General features: G+C 37.4%; 1 protein-coding gene across 2 annotated transcripts in view; it reads left to right on the forward strand.

Moving 5' to 3' along the window:
• Window positions 1–20698, forward strand: part of MAK (male germ cell associated kinase) — a 30269-nt gene extending 9571 nt beyond the window's left edge. Inside the window, exons 5-15 of one of the 2 annotated variants that reach the window (XM_018077717.2) lie at window positions 240–319; window positions 1986–2118; window positions 2210–2381; window positions 6048–6215; window positions 8189–8509; window positions 9529–9719; window positions 10244–10374; window positions 12289–12420; window positions 12826–12900; window positions 16846–16974; window positions 19670–20698. In XM_018077717.2, coding sequence (XP_017933206.1) covers window positions 240–319; window positions 1986–2118; window positions 2210–2381; window positions 6048–6215; window positions 8189–8509; window positions 9529–9719; window positions 10244–10374; window positions 12289–12420; window positions 12826–12900; window positions 16846–16974; window positions 19670–19824 — 1687 coding nt within the window. In that variant the 3' untranslated portion in view covers window positions 19825–20698. The remainder of the gene's footprint in view (window positions 1–239; window positions 320–1985; window positions 2119–2209; window positions 2382–6047; window positions 6216–8188; window positions 8510–9528; window positions 9720–10243; window positions 10375–12288; window positions 12421–12825; window positions 12901–16845; window positions 16975–19669) is intronic. The other variant, XM_018077721.2, reaches the window with a different exon arrangement.
• The last annotated feature ends 1990 nt before the right edge of the window (window positions 20699–22688 follow it).

Genomic DNA, 22688 nt, shown 5'->3' on the forward strand with positions numbered 1-22688 from the left:
GCCAGCCAGCCAGCTTCTACAGAGGGATAGGATCATGAACCTCTCAGCAGAGAAGTTCCTCTGCAGCACTTACAGTGAGTGACACTAAGGTCTGGTAGAGTTTTGAAGTGAGCTAGTTGAATATGTCTTATTTTTGTGCACAAGACTTGATGTGTCATGCAAAATGAAGAAATGGGTGTGTTCTGAAGATACATCATTTTTTCTTAATTACATGAAGTTGCTACTCTGTTTCTTCACAGAAACAAGTTGTTCCCTGAGTCAGTCATCAGAAACATGATGTATCAGATATTACAAGGGCTGGCCTTTATCCACAAACATGGTAGGTTTCATACTAGAGTTTAACTGTGTTGCACTTTTTTTTTAGAAAAGAAGATCATGCGTAGAAATAACATGAATAAAAATATTTAGCAAAGGCTATTAATTATCTCTAATAAAATATTCTTATCTGTTTCAAGTATGGTGCAGTTTTAAACCATGCCTTGTTACTCTTTGTTTTCCTATAATTGGATTTTCCTCTTTCTTTTGGAAAGCAATGGATGTTGTTCATACAATGTTCAGTAGTTCTTTCTACCTTAGCTACTAGATGAATAAACAAACTGTAGAAACTTTTATGCTGTGCTATACTAAACAATTCTGCTTCCTCAGAAAGATCTAATCAAGGAGCATTGATACATCAATACTTTTGTGTTCCGATACTATAACTAATAGGATACCCTACATATAAAAAATACTAATATAACTTGTTCATTGAGAAATTCAAACAATATCCTTATTAAATACAATCTGAATTTATTTTAATACAATCTGAATATATTTTAATAGATGGGATGTTTCTAGGAATTACAGGCACGGTCTAAATTAGAGGTGCAGTGTGCTCACAACAATAGAAAGTTTCACAGAGTTTGCAAACCTCTTAATTAGCTGAAAATGAAATAAGAAACCATGTTCCCAGTGAAGTCTGATTGACTTTCATGTACCCCGATAAGGCCTATTGATGAATTCAAATAAATAATTAGTTCTGTTCAGTATTATCAAATACCCAGAAATTGCCATTTTCTTGTCTTTCTGATCAAGATCATATACTGTTCTCTGATTGTTAGCATCCTCTTTTTCTTCCCCATTTCTCCATGAAATCAATGAGAAAATTAGATTTTAAGAAAAACTTCAAATTTTAAGGTACGATATTAATATTTTGATTTGACCATGTTTGGGGATAAGAGTATGATAAATTTGATTTCACTGTAATAGTTTCAGCCAGCTTCTTAGAGTGGTTTTCAATTTGTGCATGCAGAAGTTGAATGCTTTATTCTAGTAAGTGAATATCCAACAAGTTAATGTATAATATAACAAATTGTGTGTTCCAATTAATTAGTAGAATTGATTTGCTTAGCAACTTAACCACTGCCCAACTATAGAGGTGCTCAAGCCAATAGCAAGCACTGAAGAAACTTTATGTGCCTCGTTACTAATAATTAGTGTTCCTGAGCAGAATTTGCATCTCTTTTATATGTCTGCATCTCCAAGTTGTTGTCAGGATGATAAGTAACTAATTAAAAAATCATTCAAGGAATTTTACGAATCAAGTAAGTGTTTCAGATGCTCAATTTTTCCATTATCCAAAACTGAAAAAGCAGTTGTAGCTTTTGCAAAAGATTTCATTCTGAAATTGGTTTGGTGCACAAACTGATGTTTCTGCAATAGCCAATTCATTTTCCTTAGTGTGCTCGTGACTGTTTACATTTGTTAATTTAAGAACACTTGGTGTAATATTCGCTGGAGGGAAAATGTGTGCACTTGTTGGGGGAGAGCTACAATTCTTTTATATTGAATTTATATTAAAAAAAAAATAAAGAAAAAAAAGACAGGAAAAGACTATATTCTTCTAAAACATCCCAAAGTAAATATTGGATTATTCTATTAGAAGGTGCTACTTAAGAAGTGATTACATGATGATTTGCCACTCTTTTTTGTCTGATCCTCTACAGGATTTTTTCATAGAGATATGAAGCCTGAAAACCTTCTCTGTATTGGACCAGAACTTGTGAAAATAGCAGACTTTGGTTTGGCTAGAGAACTAAGATCTCAGCCACCTTACACAGATTATGTTTCTACCAGGTGGTAAGTATATTAAGAATTTAATACATTAGCTTAACTAATTACCTTTCTATTACCACTTTAATTTATCTGTTATTTCCCTCCATCCTTATAGGTACCGTGCTCCTGAAGTTTTGCTGAGATCATCTATCTATAGCTCACCTATTGATATGTGGGCAGTTGGCAGCATAATGGCTGAATTATACACACTAAGACCTCTTTTCCCAGGCACAAGTGAAGTAGATGAAATCTTCAAAATTTGCCAAGTACTGGGGACTCCAAAGAAGGTAAGACTTAACAAGACTCTTACAGTTGTATTTTTAAAACAAACAAACAAATTTTTACAAAACATTGTGTTATCTATATTTCAGAACCTACACATTAAATTATTGGTTTAGTAAGTTTCCTGAGGCTTAAGGTTTTCTCAGCTATATTTCATTTAAGCTTCCATTATGACATGTAATGCTAGTCCTTTGTTGTATATTAGCATCTGTTGTGTATCATACCATTATGTGTAGCCTTGTTCTCCTCTGATGAAAGCCAGATAAAATTGTTTAATTTAGTTATTTAAAGCTATTCATATTGGAAAGCAAATCAGAAGTCTCCCAGGATTTCATTTGCCACAGCCAATTTGCTTTCCTTTCCTGAAAGTGCAGTTTTTCTGTGGTGGCACCCAGAATTTAGAGCTAGTAGAAGATATGATAAATAAGACAAATTATGCTTTTCTTTTGAATTTGATCTCAAACACAGATATCTCATAAATATTATTAGCAATAAGAAGTAATGGAGGGAAAATGTGCAGTCTTTTAGAGAGGAAACAATGTTTTTCAGTTACTTTCTGGATGGGATAAATACTATTTTAAATTACAAGGAAGGTTTGGTTAGGGCATATAAAAATGTATGCAATTATATCTATTTCAGTTTAAAAGTTCTTTTAGCAAATGAGTATGTGAACATGCAAGAAAAGGATAAGCTTACCTTCAAAATTTTGAATAAACTGAAAAAAAGACCATATACAATTAAATAATTTTGGAGACAGGTAAGAAATGGCAGATGTCTGTCAGTACTTTATGGATGCAAGCAGATCTTGGTGACATAACTGACTGACTAGAGTCTCTAGATCTGGGAAAACCTAAGGGTGGGAGAGAAAAATCAGTTTCATTAGTGTTCTACTGATATAAAATATAGTATAACTCTTGTCTAGTAATGGAGCTGATATTGATAGAGAAGGAACTGAAAACGTAAAACAGAAATAGATTAAGCTTAGCTAGGAACATGAAGAGCTTGAAAGTGGTGGGAAGACATCCAAGAGAACATACTGAGAAACAGGTGCAAACTCATGACAGAGCAGAGGATAAAAGGTCAAGTGGAGAGTTACAGATGGTAGGTTGTGGAAGAGAAACTTGACTCTAGAAGAGTAAGTGAAAATTGGTATGATGTGTAAAACAGTGCTTGCCATGACACAGTTATGCATCAAAATAATGCGGAATATGAGTAGTATTTTAGGACTTGTGTTTTCAAATGCCGATGTGAAGTTTCTTAAGCAGATCACAAGTCTAGGATACTAAGAAGAACATTTTGATGTATATTAAGAATATCTGTGAAAGAGAGTAACCTTCTAGCTTCTGGAACATTTTCAATGTATAGCATAAACAGCATAGAATTCTGGAAGTGCAGGGAAAGGTTTTCATTTTGTAGAGCAATAGCTGAGCAGCACTGAGCTGACCGCTGTGTTTTTTCTCTAACCTTACAAGTAGTTAACAGAAGCAAATTATGACTGTTTAGAGTGTCATTCCCTGACTAGGAAGCTTATTGCTTGGGAAAGCAGGGAGCATTACCAGCTGAGTATTTCAGAGAAAACTGTAGCCTCCAATAAAGACCCTAGGGGTTAGAGACAGTGTAAGTCAGCCCTCTGGGATCAGGAAGCTGTAATTAGTTCCTTTGTGCCCCTGTCATCTGCTGGGCAGACTTGGGAATTTTCTCTCCTTACCACAATGCAAAAGGCATTCTTCAGGGAGATCACTGTGTAAGAGGAGTACTTAAATATTATTATAGGAATTATCACAACAAATAATGCATTTGTTTCAAGTGAAGTACTGTTCTGCATTCTGAAAAACAGAAGTAGTTATTTTAATAGTGTGATTTTGCAGATAGTTTTACAAATAGAATTTTTTTCAGACACAAATTGTGATTCATTCCATTATCCCACAATAAGGAATTACAGAAATTATGCACAATAGTTCCTTCCAGTTTGCCTTCCTGTGTTTAAGCCCATGATACCGTACTAATGACTTCTGTGAATTTGGGTGTTTTAAATAGTGGCAGGCAACTATTTTGTTTTATTTTATAAATTACATTGCTTTATTTATTTTATAAATAAATTGCACCGTTCAAGTACTGGCAGTGATGGTGCACTTCTAATTTTATTTTTTTTAATAAAAATATATTTTTCATTTTTGCTCTTATGCTGTTTTCGCCCTATCCCTGTACTTCACCAGTTCAACATTCAGCCCTTGGTACTTCATTGTAAACTGTTCCTTTATCACTACTTCTAGAAGACAGAATGTCACCAAATCAAATAAAGGAGGACAGTGCAGTGGAGGAGGAAAGAAGCTTCCTCCATTAATTTAAATGAACAAACTATTCTCTGAGGTGGAATAGGAAGTCACTTGAAGTCTTGAGACTTATTTTAACCAGATGTGGTTTATAATTATATTTGAGTTCTTCAGTCACCATGGGCTGTGCTAACAGAGCTAATACTGTTGTACATAAAAAGATGAGTAATAGCTAACATGGTATCTTAAGACCAAATTCTATCAAATCAATCCAGTTTGCCCTGTAGCAGAGTAATAGGCTTGGTGGATAGAGGAAAAGCACTAATATCCTACATTGTCTTCAGGAAGGCTTTTGATGCTGTGCCTCACATTTTCATCAGCGCATATATATACAAACTGTACAAGTGCATACCTGTTTTGAAGGCCTTCTTCAGAGAGTAAACTTCACTGGTTCTCATTCAAAGTGAAAGATAGATTAAACAGAACTCATGAGTGGTTCTGCATTTGATGAAATTTTTGAAATTGAATTGAAGTCCTTCAGGTGGAATAGATTTTACTTCTTAAGTTGGTAGATAGGCTGAGAAGGATTGAGAATGTTAGAAAATAAGATTAGAATTTAGAGGGTTTTTTAAATAAAACTAGAGATGTAGCTTTAAAGAAATTTCTTCAGTAATGTGTTGAGTGCTGTACTTAGGCAGTAATAATCAGTTACATAAATATCTGTGGATAACTATCCAGCTAACACATCTGTAGAAGAGGCCATAGGAGATATACAGTGTATTTTATGTCAACAGTATTTTGTTGCAATAAAGACAAATACCGTACCAATGTGTAGAGAAAGGAGTATTGCTCATGGACATATGAACTAATCTTTCTGTTTCACTTGCTATATTACATCCAGTTTAAAGTTTCCCTTTTCAAGAGAGAAAGATCAGAGTCTAGAGAAAAAAATAAAACTTTATAAGCCTAGATCCAGGAATTGTTTGGGTTTCTCTAGCCTATACAAAGGAGTACTGGAAGAAAAAGAGAAGAAATACATCTTCTAATGTATAAAAAAGCTGTTCTAGAGGGAAGAAAGAAGTAGTACTTCTTGGTATCTATGGATGATGCACTCTCTTGTCCTTCAGGTAGAATGTTTCCAAGTGTGGTATTCACAACAATGGTTCCACCTTTACCTACAGGAGAGCTTGAGAAGGATTGCCAGAAACTGGAAGCTGACGTTGCATTCACTAGTGTTGTAATAATTGTAATGGATAATAGGAATGCCTGTTTCTGGCTACTTAGCAAGGAGCCATGCAAACCAAGCATGACTCAAACTGCATTCATTTTGATGTAATACTTCAAAGATACATAGTCTTTGTTCTTTTTTACTATTAATTTTTCTTTCCTTTAAAACAGAGTGACTGGCCAGAAGGATACCACCTTGCTTCTGCCATGAATTTCCGTTTCCCACAATGTGTCCCTATAAGCCTAAAAACTCTCATCCCAAATGCCAGCAATGAAGCAATACAGCTTATGAGTGACATGCTAAACTGGAATCCAAAGAAGAGACCTACAGCAAGTCAGGTCTGAGCACATGAATAATTAAGTATAAGGCTGAATTTTCTTGCATTGCTAAAAAATTGTAGATACAGAAAGCATTTGGTTCTCATACTACTGATGGCCACAGAAACATCTCCTCACTTTGAACACTTGTGTGGGAATGAGATTGAGTGGTGAGAAGAAGAAGTTCTAAACCTGGCTCAGCAGACATCAAAAACTCTTCAGTTATTTCTGCAGTGTTGTCTTCTGTATTGGCATATTTTAAAACTCTCTCCATACAGGATAGAGAAAAAGCTGAGCCACAAGTTTCCTCAGTTGTGTTCTATAAGTCACTTCTGCTACCTTTGTTTTCCTCCCCCAGCTGTGCAAAGGGTGTTATTGAAAACTACGCTTTGCTTTCTGTGAAGCTGCAGATGGAATACAGTATGGAAGAGCTAAGGATTATTTTTACTTGGAGGTGGAATGTAAATTGTACTAAGTGATAAGGAAAGAACTTTGTGAAGAACATACCAATAGATCACAAAGGTCACAGTTTTTCTCCAAGTTGATTTGAAGAAAACATATTTCAAGTACCAAAGATGGTTACATTCTGTGGATTTATTTTTTTTTAAATTCATACCTAATGCAATCCTATTTAGAAGTATAGGAAGGAAGTATAGAGGAAATTGGGAAAGAAAAGACATATTGCAAGTTGGATGTAATGTAAGTGATTCAGAAGTGGTTAAATAGATGGTACCAAATACAGCAACCATTTCTATCCACTTTATAAAGCATAACTATTGTACAGCCACTGAGATCTATCTGTAGTCCAGTACTATGTATCTCTACACAAAACACTGTAAGGTGCCTTATAAAAGCAAATAACCAGCTTTTACACAAGTGAGTTATCAAGGAAGCAGCTGCAGCAGTTGTGTAATCCACAGTCAAAACAAAGAGTTTAATGCATATACGTGGTAATGTGTAAAAAGGCAGCAATTCTTGAGTGCAGCTGAGGCAAAACACCTCTTTGAGAACTAACAAAGAGTAGAATCCTACCCAGAAGGAGTAGCAGAATGTGCTGTTTTGACATAGAAGGAGGTGTGTTACTAAGGTGTGTCCATAGAAAGAGGTGTGTTACTAAGGTGTGTCCATGCTATGCATCCAGTGATGGACATGAAAAGGTCAGAGTAAAAGGATGAAATAAACATCTGCCTTAAGACAGACATTGTAGTTTCCTAATAAACACCATGAAGACACAGCAAGCACAGCGAATGTATTTTAAAGCAAAACAAAAGCAGGGAAAGCTGGTGATAAGAAAAATGAGGGAGAAACTTTGCTCATTAACATTCTGTAATTGTAAAACCCATACATGGCAATCATCTCACTTCTGTTTTTTTCTTGGTTTTGTTTGTTTTGTTTTGTGGGTATTTTTGTTTGTTTGTTTGCTTTTTGTTGGGTTTTTTCCGGGGGGTTGCTTGTGGGGATTTGTTTTGTTTGGGTGGTTTTCTTATGTGGGGTTTTTTGCTTCTGTTTGTTTTTGTTGGGGTTTTTTTGTTGGGTTTGGTTTTTTTAATTAAAAAAACCAAGACTGTTCCTTGAGTTGCCAAAACATAGTCAGCAGTGGAAACATGCAATAAAGCATGTGGTAAAGGTAGTGGAGACTACTTGTTTTAAAACTGAGATTTGTTACTGCATGAATTTAGAATGGTGTTGAATGTAAAACACACCACAAAGCACAGACTCCACAAAACCTAGCAGTAAAGGAGGGAAAGAAAGGACATGACTGCTGTAACATGCACAATTGGATCCGTCTTACTAAGTTATGATGGGAAGACTTTGAAACACAGAACTGCCAGTTATCAATACACACTGTTTACATATGATCTCATTATGCATCCATCCTGCACCTGTGCAGGATTTGCTTGCTTAAATGTTTCAGAAACCTGCTTAGATCCTTGCTGAAGTTACCAAAATCAACTTTTTGAAGTAAAATTAGTATGTTATATCTGTTTCTCCAGGCTCTGAAGTATCCTTACTTTCAAGTTGGCCAAATTTTAGGACCTCCTCCTCAGTATCTGGAGAAGCAGACTCCTATTAAACCGGTTCAGCCAACAGAGCCAAAGCCAGCTTTTCCTAAACTGGAAGCTATATCCAAGCCAGAACCTCTGTCTTCACCTGATTTACCTGACAAAACAGAGCCACAGTCCCTGCCAAAGGTTAACCACCAGCCTCTCCAGCAAATTCAGTTGCCTCAGAATACAGCTAACCAGCAAGTACCAAAGCAGCAGCAGCCACAGGCACAACCATTTTTTCCAATTATCAATAAAAATTCATCACCTGTAAGTTGTCTTTAATAACTACTTAGATGGTTTTATTAAAAGTTCTTAGTATATTCAACCAGGTGATCATTTGTCCTACATTTGATTAGAGGAAATACAAATAGATAACTAGGGACTAATAGAGGATATGCCAGGTCGCTTCCTAAAATTTGGCAGCCAGTCAGAAGAAAAGATTGCTTGAAACAACAATGTGTGTTCATTTATAATAGCCCTTACTGACATGCTTATGCAGTAACGTAGTTATAACAGCTATGACTTATTGACCTTTGAGAAATAATTCACAAAAATACTGTCAGTATACAGTAGAGAAGTGGAAAGGGAGAACTTCTCTTGCCTCATGCAGGAAAATACCCAAGAAGGTTTATCCAATTCCTAACCTTACAAGAATTTAACAATTAATATTTTTTTGTAAGATGAATAGTAAACTTTGGTTTGTAATCTTCATTTTGCTTTTGGGTTGTACTCGCTGAACTGCAGTATAAAGCATGTTAAAAGTAAAAGGTATTCAGAAAATACTGGAAAGCAAATAGTAGTCAGATGAAAGGATAGGTTTTAAATTTAGTCATTTCATTGGAAGAGAATGTTAAAGAAAGGCCTGACAAGCTTCTTTTATTTGCTGTACTTACTTTGGGGCCACAGCAGTGTTCTGCACCATTGTATTCTATTTCTCAAAGGTTCACCTACCACTGTTTAGAGCACAAGTTCAACAAGATACCAGCAGTAGAGCCTGAACACAGAACTGGATCTGCAAATAGAATGTTAACTTCACTACTTTAGGTACTTTAGGTAGACTTGGGCAATTTAAGGATGAGAGTCCAAAAGAACTATACTCAAAATACATGCTGGCATTATTGTTATGGTTTGTACTTAAAGTCATTCTGAGACTATGACCAAAACAGGCACAACGTAACGAGGAAAATTCCCTCAAAGTTTTTAACCAGTATTCAGAAAGTAAACTAGATACAAAATATAAAATTTTAGAATGGAATTAAAGGTTGGTTTTTTTTTATTTAAAATAGAAACAAGCAGCTAGTGGCCCTCTGAATGTTGCACTAGGTCCTAAAAGCTGCAGAAGACGATGGGGTCAGACTTTGGTAAAGGCTATGGATAGCTGGGATGACTTGGATGACCCTGAATTTGGAATGTCATGTTCAAAGAAGCCTAGCATTGCATTGTTAAAAGAAAAGAAAAACAAGGAATTTATTTTTAGGTAGGTCCTACAATTATGAAATTGTATTTTCTTTTAGCAAACAGTCCAGTAGATTTATAGATTGATTAAGACAAGTCTGCGAAAATTCAAGTCACCCAAATTCTGCAAGAATGCCAAAAGCTGTATGAGCAGACCAGCTTTGGGTGTGGTGTTGATTTGGTGCTAGCAGTATTCCAACACAATCAAATTTGCTTTCAGGCACTACAGGGTTTAGGTGTTTCTTGTGTTATTAAGAAAATGTCTGTCTTACTAAAATCAGACATACTAACATAATTTCCTTTGTCAGTTAAGTGATACTGTGCTCCCCATTTGCTCTCATTCTGTACTGTTGGATACACTTATTTCTTCCAATACCAGGTCAAACGTTCATGAGGTATTAGATTTGGCTGTTACTTTTTGGAAATAGACTCTGCTGATGAAAGTGGGATAACTGAAGAGCACCCTATTCTTCAGGCTAAAGTCAGCTTGTGGTATTCTGAGATGGAGGTGTTGGTCACATTGTTTGGAAATTTTGATTTTTTCAGTGTGCCAGAACCAAAGCCTTCATGCTATATCCAGCCAGGAGCGGAAAATAAGGTTCTGATGAGAAATGATTCTGGAAGATCAAATACATCAGCAAAACAGTACTATCTAAGACAATCAAGATATCTACCTGGTAAGGTTAAAAGTCAATACATATAGAAAATACAAGGTGGGCACAATCTACATACAGTACATTTAAACTTTGGATTTCTCATTGGATAATTTTACTGTTCATAACCAGGCTAAATTTTCAAGCTTTGGACTAAATGCCTTTCCCAGAACATATCACAATTGATGCAGAAGTTCATGGCTATGTAAACGTGGCTTGTACACCATAAAAGTTCACAGGACCTCTTATGACCAGTAACATAAAAAATCCTCAGTAATATAAATCCAACATCTCTGGGACTACTAGGACTATATCCTGATTGACCTATAAGCAAGTGTGTCTGAGGACTGAAGAAACTACATATATTCTCTTCATCAGGAACCATAGTGATAGGACAAAGAGTAATGGGTTCAAACTGAAAGAGAAGAAATTTAAATTAGATATATAGAAGAAATTCTTTACTATGAGGGTGGTGAGGCACTGGAAGAGGTTGCCCAGAGAAGTTGTGGGTGCCCCATATCTGGCAGTGTTCAAGGCCAGGTTGGATGGGGCTCTGAGCAACCTGATCTAGTGAGAGGTGTCTCTGCCCATGGCAGGGGTGTGGGAATTAGAAGATCTTTAAGGTCCCTTCCAACTCAAACCATTCTATGATTTTATACATATATAATGCATATTTATCAGTTTTGCAGTGTCAGGAGGTTGGAGGTCTTTACACAGTTAGCCTTCTTTGTAGGAAGTGTTTAGAAATATCAGCCACTGGTACTGGTAGGAACTCACACATTCACTTCCCCTCCCCGGGTATCTTTAAAAATAGATAACTTAGTCTAAATCTGGGTGCTTTTATCAGGAAAATAACATGAAATTATGTAATTGCTAGAAATGAGAATGGAAAGGAGGGGAAAGCAAAGAGAATGTTTCCTTCAATAAGTATTCTAAATATATACTATAATCAAATTATTTTCTTGGTGTCACTTAGTGTCATTTATTTGTTACCATGATGCTTTGTACAATTCCAATAAGCATATCATGACTTCTGCTGTAATCCACATGTGAGAATTTAGGTGGCTCACAAAGGAATTCCTCATTGTCAGGCAAGTTGTTTTGTTACAACGTATCATTAATTTGTCAGGAATTCATTAGGGCAGTGATGACTTCTGAATATGAAATCACTTCCTGAATGTTAAATAGGATGCCCTGAGGCTCAAGAGTTTAAGTCCAAAAGAAAAGAAAAAGAAAAATATAAAGGGCGAGGAGCTTCCCTATCTAAAGGTAACACAAATGGAAGGTTCATCTATATTTCTTATCTTCTTTTTAAGCATGATTCTAGTGTCTCTCTGGTTTTCAGTTAGAAAGGCATAGATGTAAAAAATAATTAATTCCAAGATTTAAGGGAATAATAGCTCCAAGGAGCATATTTGTTATTTATACATATTACTTTAGTTCTGTAACCAGCAGATCTGGGAGCTGTTTTCGTGCAGTGTAATCCCCTTAAGTCTTGTAATGCTCCTAACATGCAAAGTAACAAGAACCTCTTTGTCCTACTTTTTAACTTAACCCTTAAAGAAATAGTTTATTTTCAGTCTTGAGAACCCTAGTTTTTGATAGGTATTTTTAATTTGTGTTAATTTTTTGATAGACAAAAATATCAATAATGCGATTATGGTTTTATAGAAACCAAGTAACTGTACTAAAAAGACTGTTAAAAGTTCTCTTGAAAGCATGAAGAGAATTTTTCTTAAATCAGTGTCACTAGTTTTCATGGCTTAGCTTAAAAATCTAACCTAATCAATGGACATTGTTAATTTACATTAATGGTGTTCACATTATAGCACAAATAATTCAGTGTTGGTTCACTGTTCTAAAAATGTGCATTTTTCATGGGTTGCATAATGTTTGAAAATTGATATTTATAACATTATTTATCATTTGTTTTCTAAGGTGTAAACCCAAAGAGTGTCTCTTTAGCAGCAGTCAATAGAGAAGGATCACAAGGAACCTGGAACAACCAGTTGTTTTCTAAATCGCTGGCACATACTGGAGGAGGATTGACTTTCAGGAGAAATACTACAGGTAAAAGTGCAATTGAAGATGATCACATTATATCTCATCATACTTTATTTAATTAATGTAGTTAAGACCATCTGGTTTAAATTCTATGGTCAAGCTTAGCTTCTAAGCTTTTTTTTCCTCTTGTTTTAACAAATGACTCATAACAACTTTTTCATATGTAAAACTACGTATTTTGCTTTCAGAACATTAAGAAGGTATAGACCAGCCATTCTTTATAAAGTTTTGTCAAGATAAATTTTGTCCATAATCCTCTTAGACCATAGGTACTGTATTTAAGCAAATAGTTTGACCTTATTACTGCCTGCTCAGTGTGCTATGGAACATCACCTAAACAGGTTCTTCTTATCCTTTTTCTAAAGTTCTGTCTTTCCATCTTTTTCTTCCTTTCGTTTTCCTTACCTACAGATGAGAACTTAATTATACCTATTGAAAAGCTATCATGCAAAGAAAGGTTTAATGAAAAATTAGAAGATCCAAAAGGTAATTTATAGCAATTGTAGCCTAGTTCTTTGTATGTTTCTTATTTACAGTTTCTTGTAAAACAATTATGTTTATAATGCATGTTCCTGATGATCATATACTTCCATTTGCAGTTGCACTCTGTTTTGTCAAACCTTGCTCTCTTCATTGTGACTTCTGGATTCTTGGCATTTACTGTGTCTTAAAAGGCAGAGAGTATTTTATTATCCTAATTACAGTCCACAGCAGGTCACTGCCCTGTTGCTGGATAATGGTGAAGAAGTGATCCTTAAGCAGCACGTGCATCTCTTGTTCATGACAGGACTTGGGACTTGAACCATTTCCCGCATTTGGATTCTCTACCTGATTCTTACACTGATTTTACAGTGCTGTGGTTGAACAGATTTTGGTGGAGTTACCTTAGTGTAAGAAGGTGCAAACTCAGGATTCCAGGCAGCCTAGTTTATGTCTAAATACACTGTTGGCTATAAGCATTGCAAATGCTGGAATGTTTTACCTCTCCCCCTGTTCCTGCCCCCTCTGGTGTGTACTGCCCATGCGACACATCTCATTGCAACTACTTGTAGGGTTTTTTGAACTCACTACCTACCTCAAACAATTCAACAACCTTATCCTTTACGAAGAATCAGGTGTGTGTTGTTTGAGACGGGGGTATGGCCTTGGCCACCCTTGTGGACATCATGGCAATGAGTGCTTGCCTATAGACCAGCTGCCAGACCTCCTGGATGCCTGATGGATGATTACTTCTCTAGCAAGAACCCTTTCCTTTGTATGGCAGTAGTCAGAGGTAAGGAACTGTGCTTTTAAATAGGATGTTTTTAAATTTGTAGCTATTCTGTTATTTTATATTGAACTTTTTTTCCTGCTTCCCTTGTTCTCATCCAACAAAAGATCACCCCTGCAGACCTCTCTGTTTCACCCAGACTGTTCATCCTGGCTGCACTTTTTCACTTCCTGCAGAAGAATTCATAAAGGACATTGGACATTGAGAGGTAAGGAGAACCAAAAAAAATGGTTGAACAATTTTTGACAGCTATGCAGCTTTGCCGAGCTGTAGCAAAGAAGCAGATAGAAGTAGTCTTTTTAAGGTTGTATTATTTGAGGCCTGTCATGTTCTTATTTTTAGACCTCAGAATTTTAAGGAATGTTATTGAGTTCTCAGATCTGAACTACTCCCAATAGCTAGGAACTGGGGAATAAGAGAATGTGTGTGTATATATCCACAAGCAGGTGAATGAACCACTAAAACTGTGTTGTTTTGGTTTTCAGGCAAATTCCTGAAAAGGAAGAACAACTTAGACTCTACAAGAAAGTTAAATTTTATTGGAATACTTCATTAAAGTTTTATTTTTCACCAGCTGTATTGATGTGTCATTCTTTACTGTGGAAACTGGCATCAAGTGGACAGAGGAAAGCTACATGGAGACCCAACTATTTGCAGAGCTGTGAAGTGACAGTTTGAGGAGACTGGCAAAACTGAGTTAGCTGAACGCTTTTTGTTAGTGCTCCTGAACAGGGAGGTTTGCAACAACCCAATGCAGCTGTAATTAGCTGAGGATACCTTTTTTAGATTGTAGATGACCACTTTTGCAGCTTATAGATCCACTGCTCTGAGCTCTGACATAATCAGAGAGGACTGTGTGTGAAGAGGAACATTATGGGATTGCACAAAGGCTAGCAATTTAGGAGACAAAAACTGTCAAAGCAGATACTGAAACTATGATGAATATGCACACATTTAATAAAGGTTAAAACAAACTACTGTGTATGGCCTTGTATTTCACAATACTACTGAACACAGAACCATACCACTAGAGAAAAGCATTTCTCTCTGGACATTGTGCCAGCACAGTCTTTACACTGTCCCAAGTGATGACAGATATGAGGAAGGTATGAAATTTTCTTGGACCAGGGAATCTAAGTATTGTAACAGATCCTTCTGCCACTGAACATTAATTTCAGTACTAATTTTGTGTGTACATGCACAATGCTTCTCAGCTTCCAAATGAGGATGGTTATGTCAACCTTTCCATGGGATTGCTGCTTTAAAGAAAGATCTGAACCAAAACTAGGCATAATATTATAACCAGGGTTAAAGAAAGAGGGTAGTTGGGTCTGATCTTTATAGTAGGCCTTTTAGCTATGGAACTGGCAGTCAACTTCAAGTGGTGCACCACTTCCCACAAGAGAAGTTGGGTTTCAGTTCTTTTAGATTTAGGCCTGTAGTAGTTTGAACCGGTTTTCCCCTTGAAGCTAAGAAAGTGGTAAAACCCCAGGGGCTGGTGACCCCTGGAAGTTTTGAAGTTTTGTCCAATGGGCGCTTCTGCGAAATGTAAACATACCACAAGCAAACGGAAGAGAAGGTTAGTTGTAGTTTGGTTGTAGAAGCGGTAGCCATGTTCTGAGGCCACGAGGAGCAGAGGGCAGGAGCCCCCTGGGGGGCTTTGGACCCCCAGCCCCCAGTGGGGGCTGCAGGGACCTGGAACAGCATAAAGCTGGGCTAGGTGCCTGCAGGTGAGAGCTAAAAAAGTTTTCTCCACTGTGAGTGAGCAGAGACAGCAGCGGCAGAAGCAGTGTCCAGAAGCGATGGCAGAGAGCCAAAAAGATAAGAATGCAGCAGAGGCAGCTTGCAGCCAGGCAAGCAGACACAGAGATATCTAATGAAGAGAGAGAGAGCCGAGAGCAGCAGGGAGAGAGGAAGCTGAGGTAAGAACTAGAATAAGACCCCATACCCCTCTGAGACCTCCGAGAAAGGAGGGAGATGGACTCCTATTAAGGAGAGGAGCCTTGGAGTGCTGCAGCACCAGAGAGAGAGGAGCTGAGAAGCTCAAAGACGTCCTGAAGCTGGACCAGGATGGAGAAGGAATGCGGGGGGAGGTTGACCTTGGCCCCCCTCACTGCTGCTGACAAGCCTAGCAACCTGAGACAGAGCACAGGAGCTCTGGTAGAACTCTTGAGGCAAAGGCTTTCAACTGAATGCTGCCCAAGATGTTCTGACTCAGGGGTGAACCCCTGAGGAAGGGACTTTCACGAAGATGCCCCTCCATTTTGTGATATGCCTGTGGTGAAGCGAGTTTTGTCCCTGCTGGCAGTCCACAGGTGAGACCTTCGCTTGGAGTCGAAGGAGAGCCAAGAGGGATGAAAGAAGACCCCCTTGTGTCTTGAAAGACCCTCGTTTGGAGACGACGGGCCAAGGGGCTTGGAGACCCCCTTGTGTGTATTGAGAAGAGATCCAGCTACAACAATCCAGTTACAGCTGCTGCATAGAGACAGAGAGACCTGCTGCCTTAGGGACATTGCTGCTCTGAAGAAAGGATCTTTCCTTCTTCCCTCCTGGACTTCTATTTGGAGGGGAGAAGAGATCTGATCCATTGTAAATACTTATGTCATGGTAGAGATAGTTGTGATTGTGTGTATAATGTATTATAATATTTATTTGTACAGTCATTGTAATATATTCCCTTTCCTCCATTCTGAGTCTCGTGTTTTGTCTGGATAAAACACATCTTATACTAGGTTGAGATGGGGGAGGGGGCTTGGACTAGGGAATTAGATTTTTTTGGGGGGATCTCAAACCATGACAAGGCCAAACATGTTGAGCATAAGAGTAGGGCTGAGTGCTAGTTTTCAAATAGCTTAAACCAGCTTCTGGTAAAGCAAGTAGATGTAAGCAAAAGGTAAGATCCTTTCTATCTTTCTCTAAAACTCGGTGTAAACCTTTCTATGTTCACCCTTCTCTGTTGTTTTTTTCCTGCTGATCTCCAGCTTCCAAGTCTGCTAAGTGCTGTAAAGATACAAAACAAAGAATTAATATATACTCTTTTTCAAGAGATGAGCACTAGGGAGTACTCTTGGGGTACTGCAAATATATTTTGAAGTGACTATAAAAAGTAGGCAAGGTTTTCTGAATGCCACTGAAAATTCTAAATTCTGTAATGTCAACAGGAAATCCTGGCTTTGTAAGTAGTGCTGCTTACAACCCATCAGGAATATACACCTCGTCCTTCCATAAAAAAGAAGTTGGCTCAGCTGGACAACGGATACAGCTAGCACCTCTTGGTGCACCTGTATCAGGTAAGAAATATCCTTTTACCATGCATAACCAAGACAAAGAGAAACGTTAATTTTCCATGCTTCCAAAGAGATCAGCCCTTAGTAAGGTTTTCCTCAAGTTCTGTAATTAAAAGTATAGGGCATAAATTGTTCTTAACATAAGTGAACTGAATGTAGGCGTATAGAGGTAGTCCTGATAGCTAGAGAAACTATTGCTACTAATATTTATTAGGTAAAAAAGAAAATAATTACAAAAGGTGCAAACCTTTTATAATTCTAGAAAGTTTGGACCATTTGCTAAACTATGGCTCATTAGTGGTGATGGACTAAGCAGAATTGTAAAAATATGTAACTCCACAACTCTGTAGTAAATGGTCATGTAGACTGGACTCCATTCATCTGGTAAAAACAACGTGAAGCCTGTTCTAAATGTAACTGTTACCTTGGATTTTCTACAGTATGGATGACATTCTGAGCACTTTCTTTGTATGTTCCTAATTCAGAGAAGATGAACAGAAGTGCTCAGGATGCAGGAGAAACTGGTTTGTGAGTGAAGATTTAGAGCTCTTGTCCAAACCCGGCAGCATGCTTCTCTAGTTACTTCAGAGGAAACAGCAAGGCCCTCAATTTGGTGAATTGTTTAACCAAAGGGCTTATGGCACACCAATCTCATATGGTCCTGCTTAAATAATGTCTTTTTGCTGATGTGCTCTTTTGAGTTACCTGTTCTCCTTAGGAATTTGCAAGTAACTTCTGAGAAGCAGAGAGGGAAGGAAGGAAGGAGATGGCATGCATATATAAAATATGCTTAGATGTATATGTATTCTGTGCCTGAGTGCATCAGAAGCCCACCAGGGAAGGCTGGAGCTGCAGTTCATTATCTTATCAACTCACTGCTGGAACACAGCTGCGAGAGTTTTGATTTGTCACACTGTGTGGATCAAGAAGTTCATAGGATGACAAAATCTGCAACTATCTCTAGACTGCTGTGAATAGTGTGAAAGAGAAGGGATTAGATATGGTGTTCCAAAGGGAAATAAATTCACTGTAAATCTGTAATTAGAAATGGAAAATGTGTAGTAAAAGTCAGAAAAGCTGGCAGATGGAGGTCAATTAAGACACTCTTCCATGTCCTGGAAAAGAGCAAGAATACTATTGCTTTAAACCCCTCATATTTAGCCTAAACTTTGCAGACTTGCGTGGGAAGAGAGATAAGGATGAAGGAAATGGCAGGTTTTATCTCCTAGCTGTCAATATTTGAACGTTAACATTTTTGGTGACCCCTTGCTTTGCATTATGCACACTGAAATAAGTTATGCTCTCAATTGTATTTCTCTCTTAATTTGTTAAGTTTTTTAATGCCATGATTTAAATAATTTAATGTAGTATAAAGGATCGGTTTCTCTGTGGAAAATGCCAAGACTCAGGAAAAGTGGCCTTCATTGCCAAACTACTGTAGGCTGGAATCATACTTTCTGACCAAAGATAGGGAATGCCAGCCTACAATAAAAAGGAAAAGTATTAGTTTTCATAGAGGTGGAGACCTGACTCCCAGTTTCAGTTCCTCGATGTTCCTCCTTTTTAAATGCCTTGATCCTCACCTGTTCTTTAATGGGTTCAATCCACTGTTTCTGTAAGAAACAGAATGATACACAGGCACCAAAGAACCATTAAATTTAAATGTGAAATTTTTTTTAAGAGTATCACTAATACATAATAAAAGAAGACTAAACTACAAATGTAGGAATGGAAGGGGTAGGACCTATTTTGGGAATGCTAAGGTATAGCAGGAGTCTGGATAAGAGAGGTCCCAAATAACTGACTTTAAAGGATTGGGAAAATGGCAGAATTGGTCATGAACATCAAGAAACATCAGCCCCTGCAGCAGCACAATTACTTTAGTCACATGAAGCTTGAGGAATTGCCAACTACCTGAAATGCAAAAAGGGGAAATCTGGGTAGGAAGGCCAGGAATACAGTAATGCACTACTGCTAGTGCTTGATATCAGGTGGATACCAGTATTAAGGAATAAGAAAACCTTCAGACTTGGAATAGATCCTATAAAATCAATGGAGAAATGGGAAACGGAGCAAAGAGGACTTGTGACCAGTTAAACCAGGAGTTCTGAGTTGAGCAGGAGGGGAATAAAAGGCATAAAATCTCAAAGGGAACAAAAAGGTCTCCAGAAGCTGTCCTTCAGTCTAAGCTGTTTGGGTCTTAATAAGTTTATCAATGTTATAATTACATGCTTTTATAAATATTTGAGATATCTGAGATAGAAGAAAGAACACACTCATTCTGTAGCAGTTTTATAATAGGAGATTCAGAATTGTAGGTATATGCATCAGTTTTTCTAATGAATTTCAGTCTCAATGTTTTCTCGAGGGATTGCTGCAAAACAAGTATCCAGTAGGTGAGGATTAAACACACAAACTATAGGAAACATGCACCTTATCTTAAAACAAGCATAGACAGCACGCTCTCAGGCATACAGTGGGATTCTTGCAGTTGTCCTGTGCAGAGTCAGGAGTTGGACTTGATCCTTTTGGGTCTCTTCCAACTCAGGATGTTTTATGACATGTAGGAGACAAAAGCACCCTGCTACATTGGCACCCTTAAGTACCATAAGTCATCTTTAACCTCTCATTCTTTTCTCTGTGAAGAAGTAAAGTATCTTTTTAGTCATCATTAATTCTGAGTTCTTGTTCCTTTCAGATTTTTCCTGGAAAACCAAAGCTGCTCGTGCTCCATTACCAGGTCCTACCTTCAACTCACCAGCAAAAAACATGAGTATCTTAACTTACCCACCAACAATTCAGCGAGTACATGGAAGAACAGACTGGGTAGCCAAATATGGAGGAAACAGATAAAAAATGCCATCCTGTACAGATACTACGTGCGCTGTGTTTGGTTCTCCTGCACTTGGAAACCTGAAATGCCTATTTGCTCTAACTTTTCTTAAGACTATGCAATAGTAAAGAAGAAAAAAAGACCTTGTGTTCTATTACCTGTTATAGTACACATATAATACCATGTAAAATACTGGCTATAAAGTAGGATGTAATGAAGTATTGTATAATGCATATTGCCAAAACTACTAGAAGTAGATTTCATTTGACATTTTTCTATAGATGATCTCCTATCCCTGTGCTCTTAAACACAACTGTTATGGTTATTCATCCAGTGCAACATCTACTGTTGGGATATGCTTGAAGCACACAAGCAGTTAGAAGTAGGGCTGAAGCAGAGCAGCACCAGGCTTCCAGGTGTTAGGCTGGTTCCTCAGCAGGAAGATGAGAGTGAAGCACAGCTCCGGCTTTGTGAGGAATACCAAACTCTCCTACAAGGATTTCAGAACTCACTTGTAACTAAGAATTACTCAGGGTCTGTAAGCTGCAAATATTCATGTAGCAATGAGAGCTTAAATCCTTGTAGTGGGACATAAGCAATCCACTTATAGATACTACACAAGAAAACTCTAAAAACTTGGCTGATACATGGCTGTAGAAAGATATAGCAATATTGGAAAATAGCTAAACAAGTACTGAATGCTAGACTCAAGCTGTGAAGTGAAGCCTAACAATTAGATTCTGCTGTTATAATTAACTTAATGCCATTTTTGGTCAAAGACCTGTAGAGATTTTCCTCTGTCCTGTCAAGGGAGTGTCACAGTGACCTTTTAAGAAGCCTGAATCACTGTGGTCTGTCAGTCATTTTAAGGGTGAATAATAAAACAATAAAATGCATAAAATAATAAAATGCATAAATTATCAATAAACTCCTGTTTCTTTATATCTTTATTGCGTGATCAAACTAAACTACAGAAGTTGAATAAGCTACATGAGGGGCTACATATTGGGCTGTTCTTTAACAATATTGTTTTCTGGTTTAGATCTTAAAGGCCAACTTAGGTACCTAAAAACACACAGCAACTTTAATAATTCATTGTGTCGCTGTTTATATGCTCGTTCAGTACTTTCCCCAGCTTTTATGGTAAGTTTTATAATAATATCGTGCAAAGGACTTTGCAATGTACAATAAACTGTTTTTTTAGGATGTTGAACTAGGCTACTTCTGTTAACAATTGCATTTAGAATAGATGCTTTAGACTTAATAGTTACATTAAACTTGCCATTTTAAAGTATAAACAGAGTATGTTCTTTAAGGATTTAAAGCTGTTAATGATTACTTTAAGCATTGTAAAAAAAGAAATGTATTTGTAGGCTTTTATAATGGATATTAAAATTTAAATTTCTGTTGTTGACCTAATCTTTCATAACATATAGGTTACATTAATTTCCTGGAAAGCAATTTAATCTAAAACAGTTTTACCAAAAAGTCAAATATTTTGTTATTAAAATTGCACCTAAAGAAAACGCCACTTTAATACTGTAAGAGCTACACAGGGATAGGGGTATATGGTTAGTAATGCACTAGAGAGTTTAATTCAATTGCCATTGGTCATTCCATTAGTACTAACAGATGTTCCTATGCTATTTAAATGTCTCTTAATTTATTGGTAGAATACATGTAACTTGCCATGGCAATGAAGGACAACCTCAGACTGTTTGTAACAGGCATTAAAGCAATGGTTTTATAATTAAAAAACAAGATAAATTAATCACTTGTCTCTAGTACAAGAGATGCCAATGACTTAGTTAAAAACACGGCCTGTACAGTCATTTTAATTTTGATTCATTGACACATATCAGATTGTTAGTGCAGAAATGTCATCTAATGCTTAAAAAATTTAATATGCTGAAAAAGTTTCAAGGGGGTAAAGAGTATGTAAGACTAAAGCTTTTCTCTTGTCCCTTTGTCTGTATTACTGCTGTTTCTCCTGAACATAAAAAGTGGTAACACATTCTATCAGCAGTTCTCAGTTCAAGCTACTGCTTTCCAAAGCTCATGGAACAACAGCTTAACACTTTGGTCTAAAGAGTTTAAAAGCTTTTAAGTCCTATTCCCTGTTTTCTATTTTATTTATTCCATCAGAGACAACTGCAGCTCAAATTTGCAAGTTACCTGATTTGAGACCAGCATTAGACAATTAGAAAACTGCTGGATCATGGATGTTCTCACTTTATTGCAGGAGATGCATTTATGTGTGCATCTTACTCCTACAGAAGAAAACTGATTCAACAGCAATATGAAGAGGCAAAAAAAATATGAAGTAGTTTAGAGAGAAGTGTCTGAAATGCTAATGCCTGGCTTACTAACTTTTTCAAGTTAGAGCAAAGACACTGATACACATGCCCACCAATGGTGAGTCCATGGGCTGGGATTAGGCACTTAAAAGGATGACATATAAACAAACCATCTTCTGTTTCTATGCAGGGAGGCAAGAGGGAAATGTAAATACAGGAGAACACCTGAAGCTGAACTCTGCAGGATGATGAATAAGGGTTTTAAGAAGATGCTCTGAGTACAGTTCCCCCTCAAGATCTCACTGCCTGTGCTCAAGCCAGCTCTGACCCAAGTTGTTTGGCCTGGGAACAGGCTGCTGAGACCCTTGCTGGAGCTGCACCCATTCCTGGCCATGTCTCTGAGAATCTGGAACCCAATCTGATTAACCTGGCATCCTGGCTTGATCTCAGCCTTGCCTCATCATTGTGAGTTGCCTGGCAAACTGCACTGCTGGCAGAGCCTGGCTATGGCTATGGCCACTGGCCCAGCTCTGCACCTCCTGCTCAGGCAGCACAGGGTCACTGACCTGCCTGTTTTGCTGCAGCAA

Source organism: Manacus vitellinus, unplaced genomic scaffold (genome assembly GCF_001715985.3).
Source record: "Manacus vitellinus isolate BGI_N305 unplaced genomic scaffold, ASM171598v3 scaffold_39_pilon, whole genome shotgun sequence".
Taxonomy (NCBI): domain Eukaryota; kingdom Metazoa; phylum Chordata; class Aves; order Passeriformes; family Pipridae; genus Manacus; species Manacus vitellinus.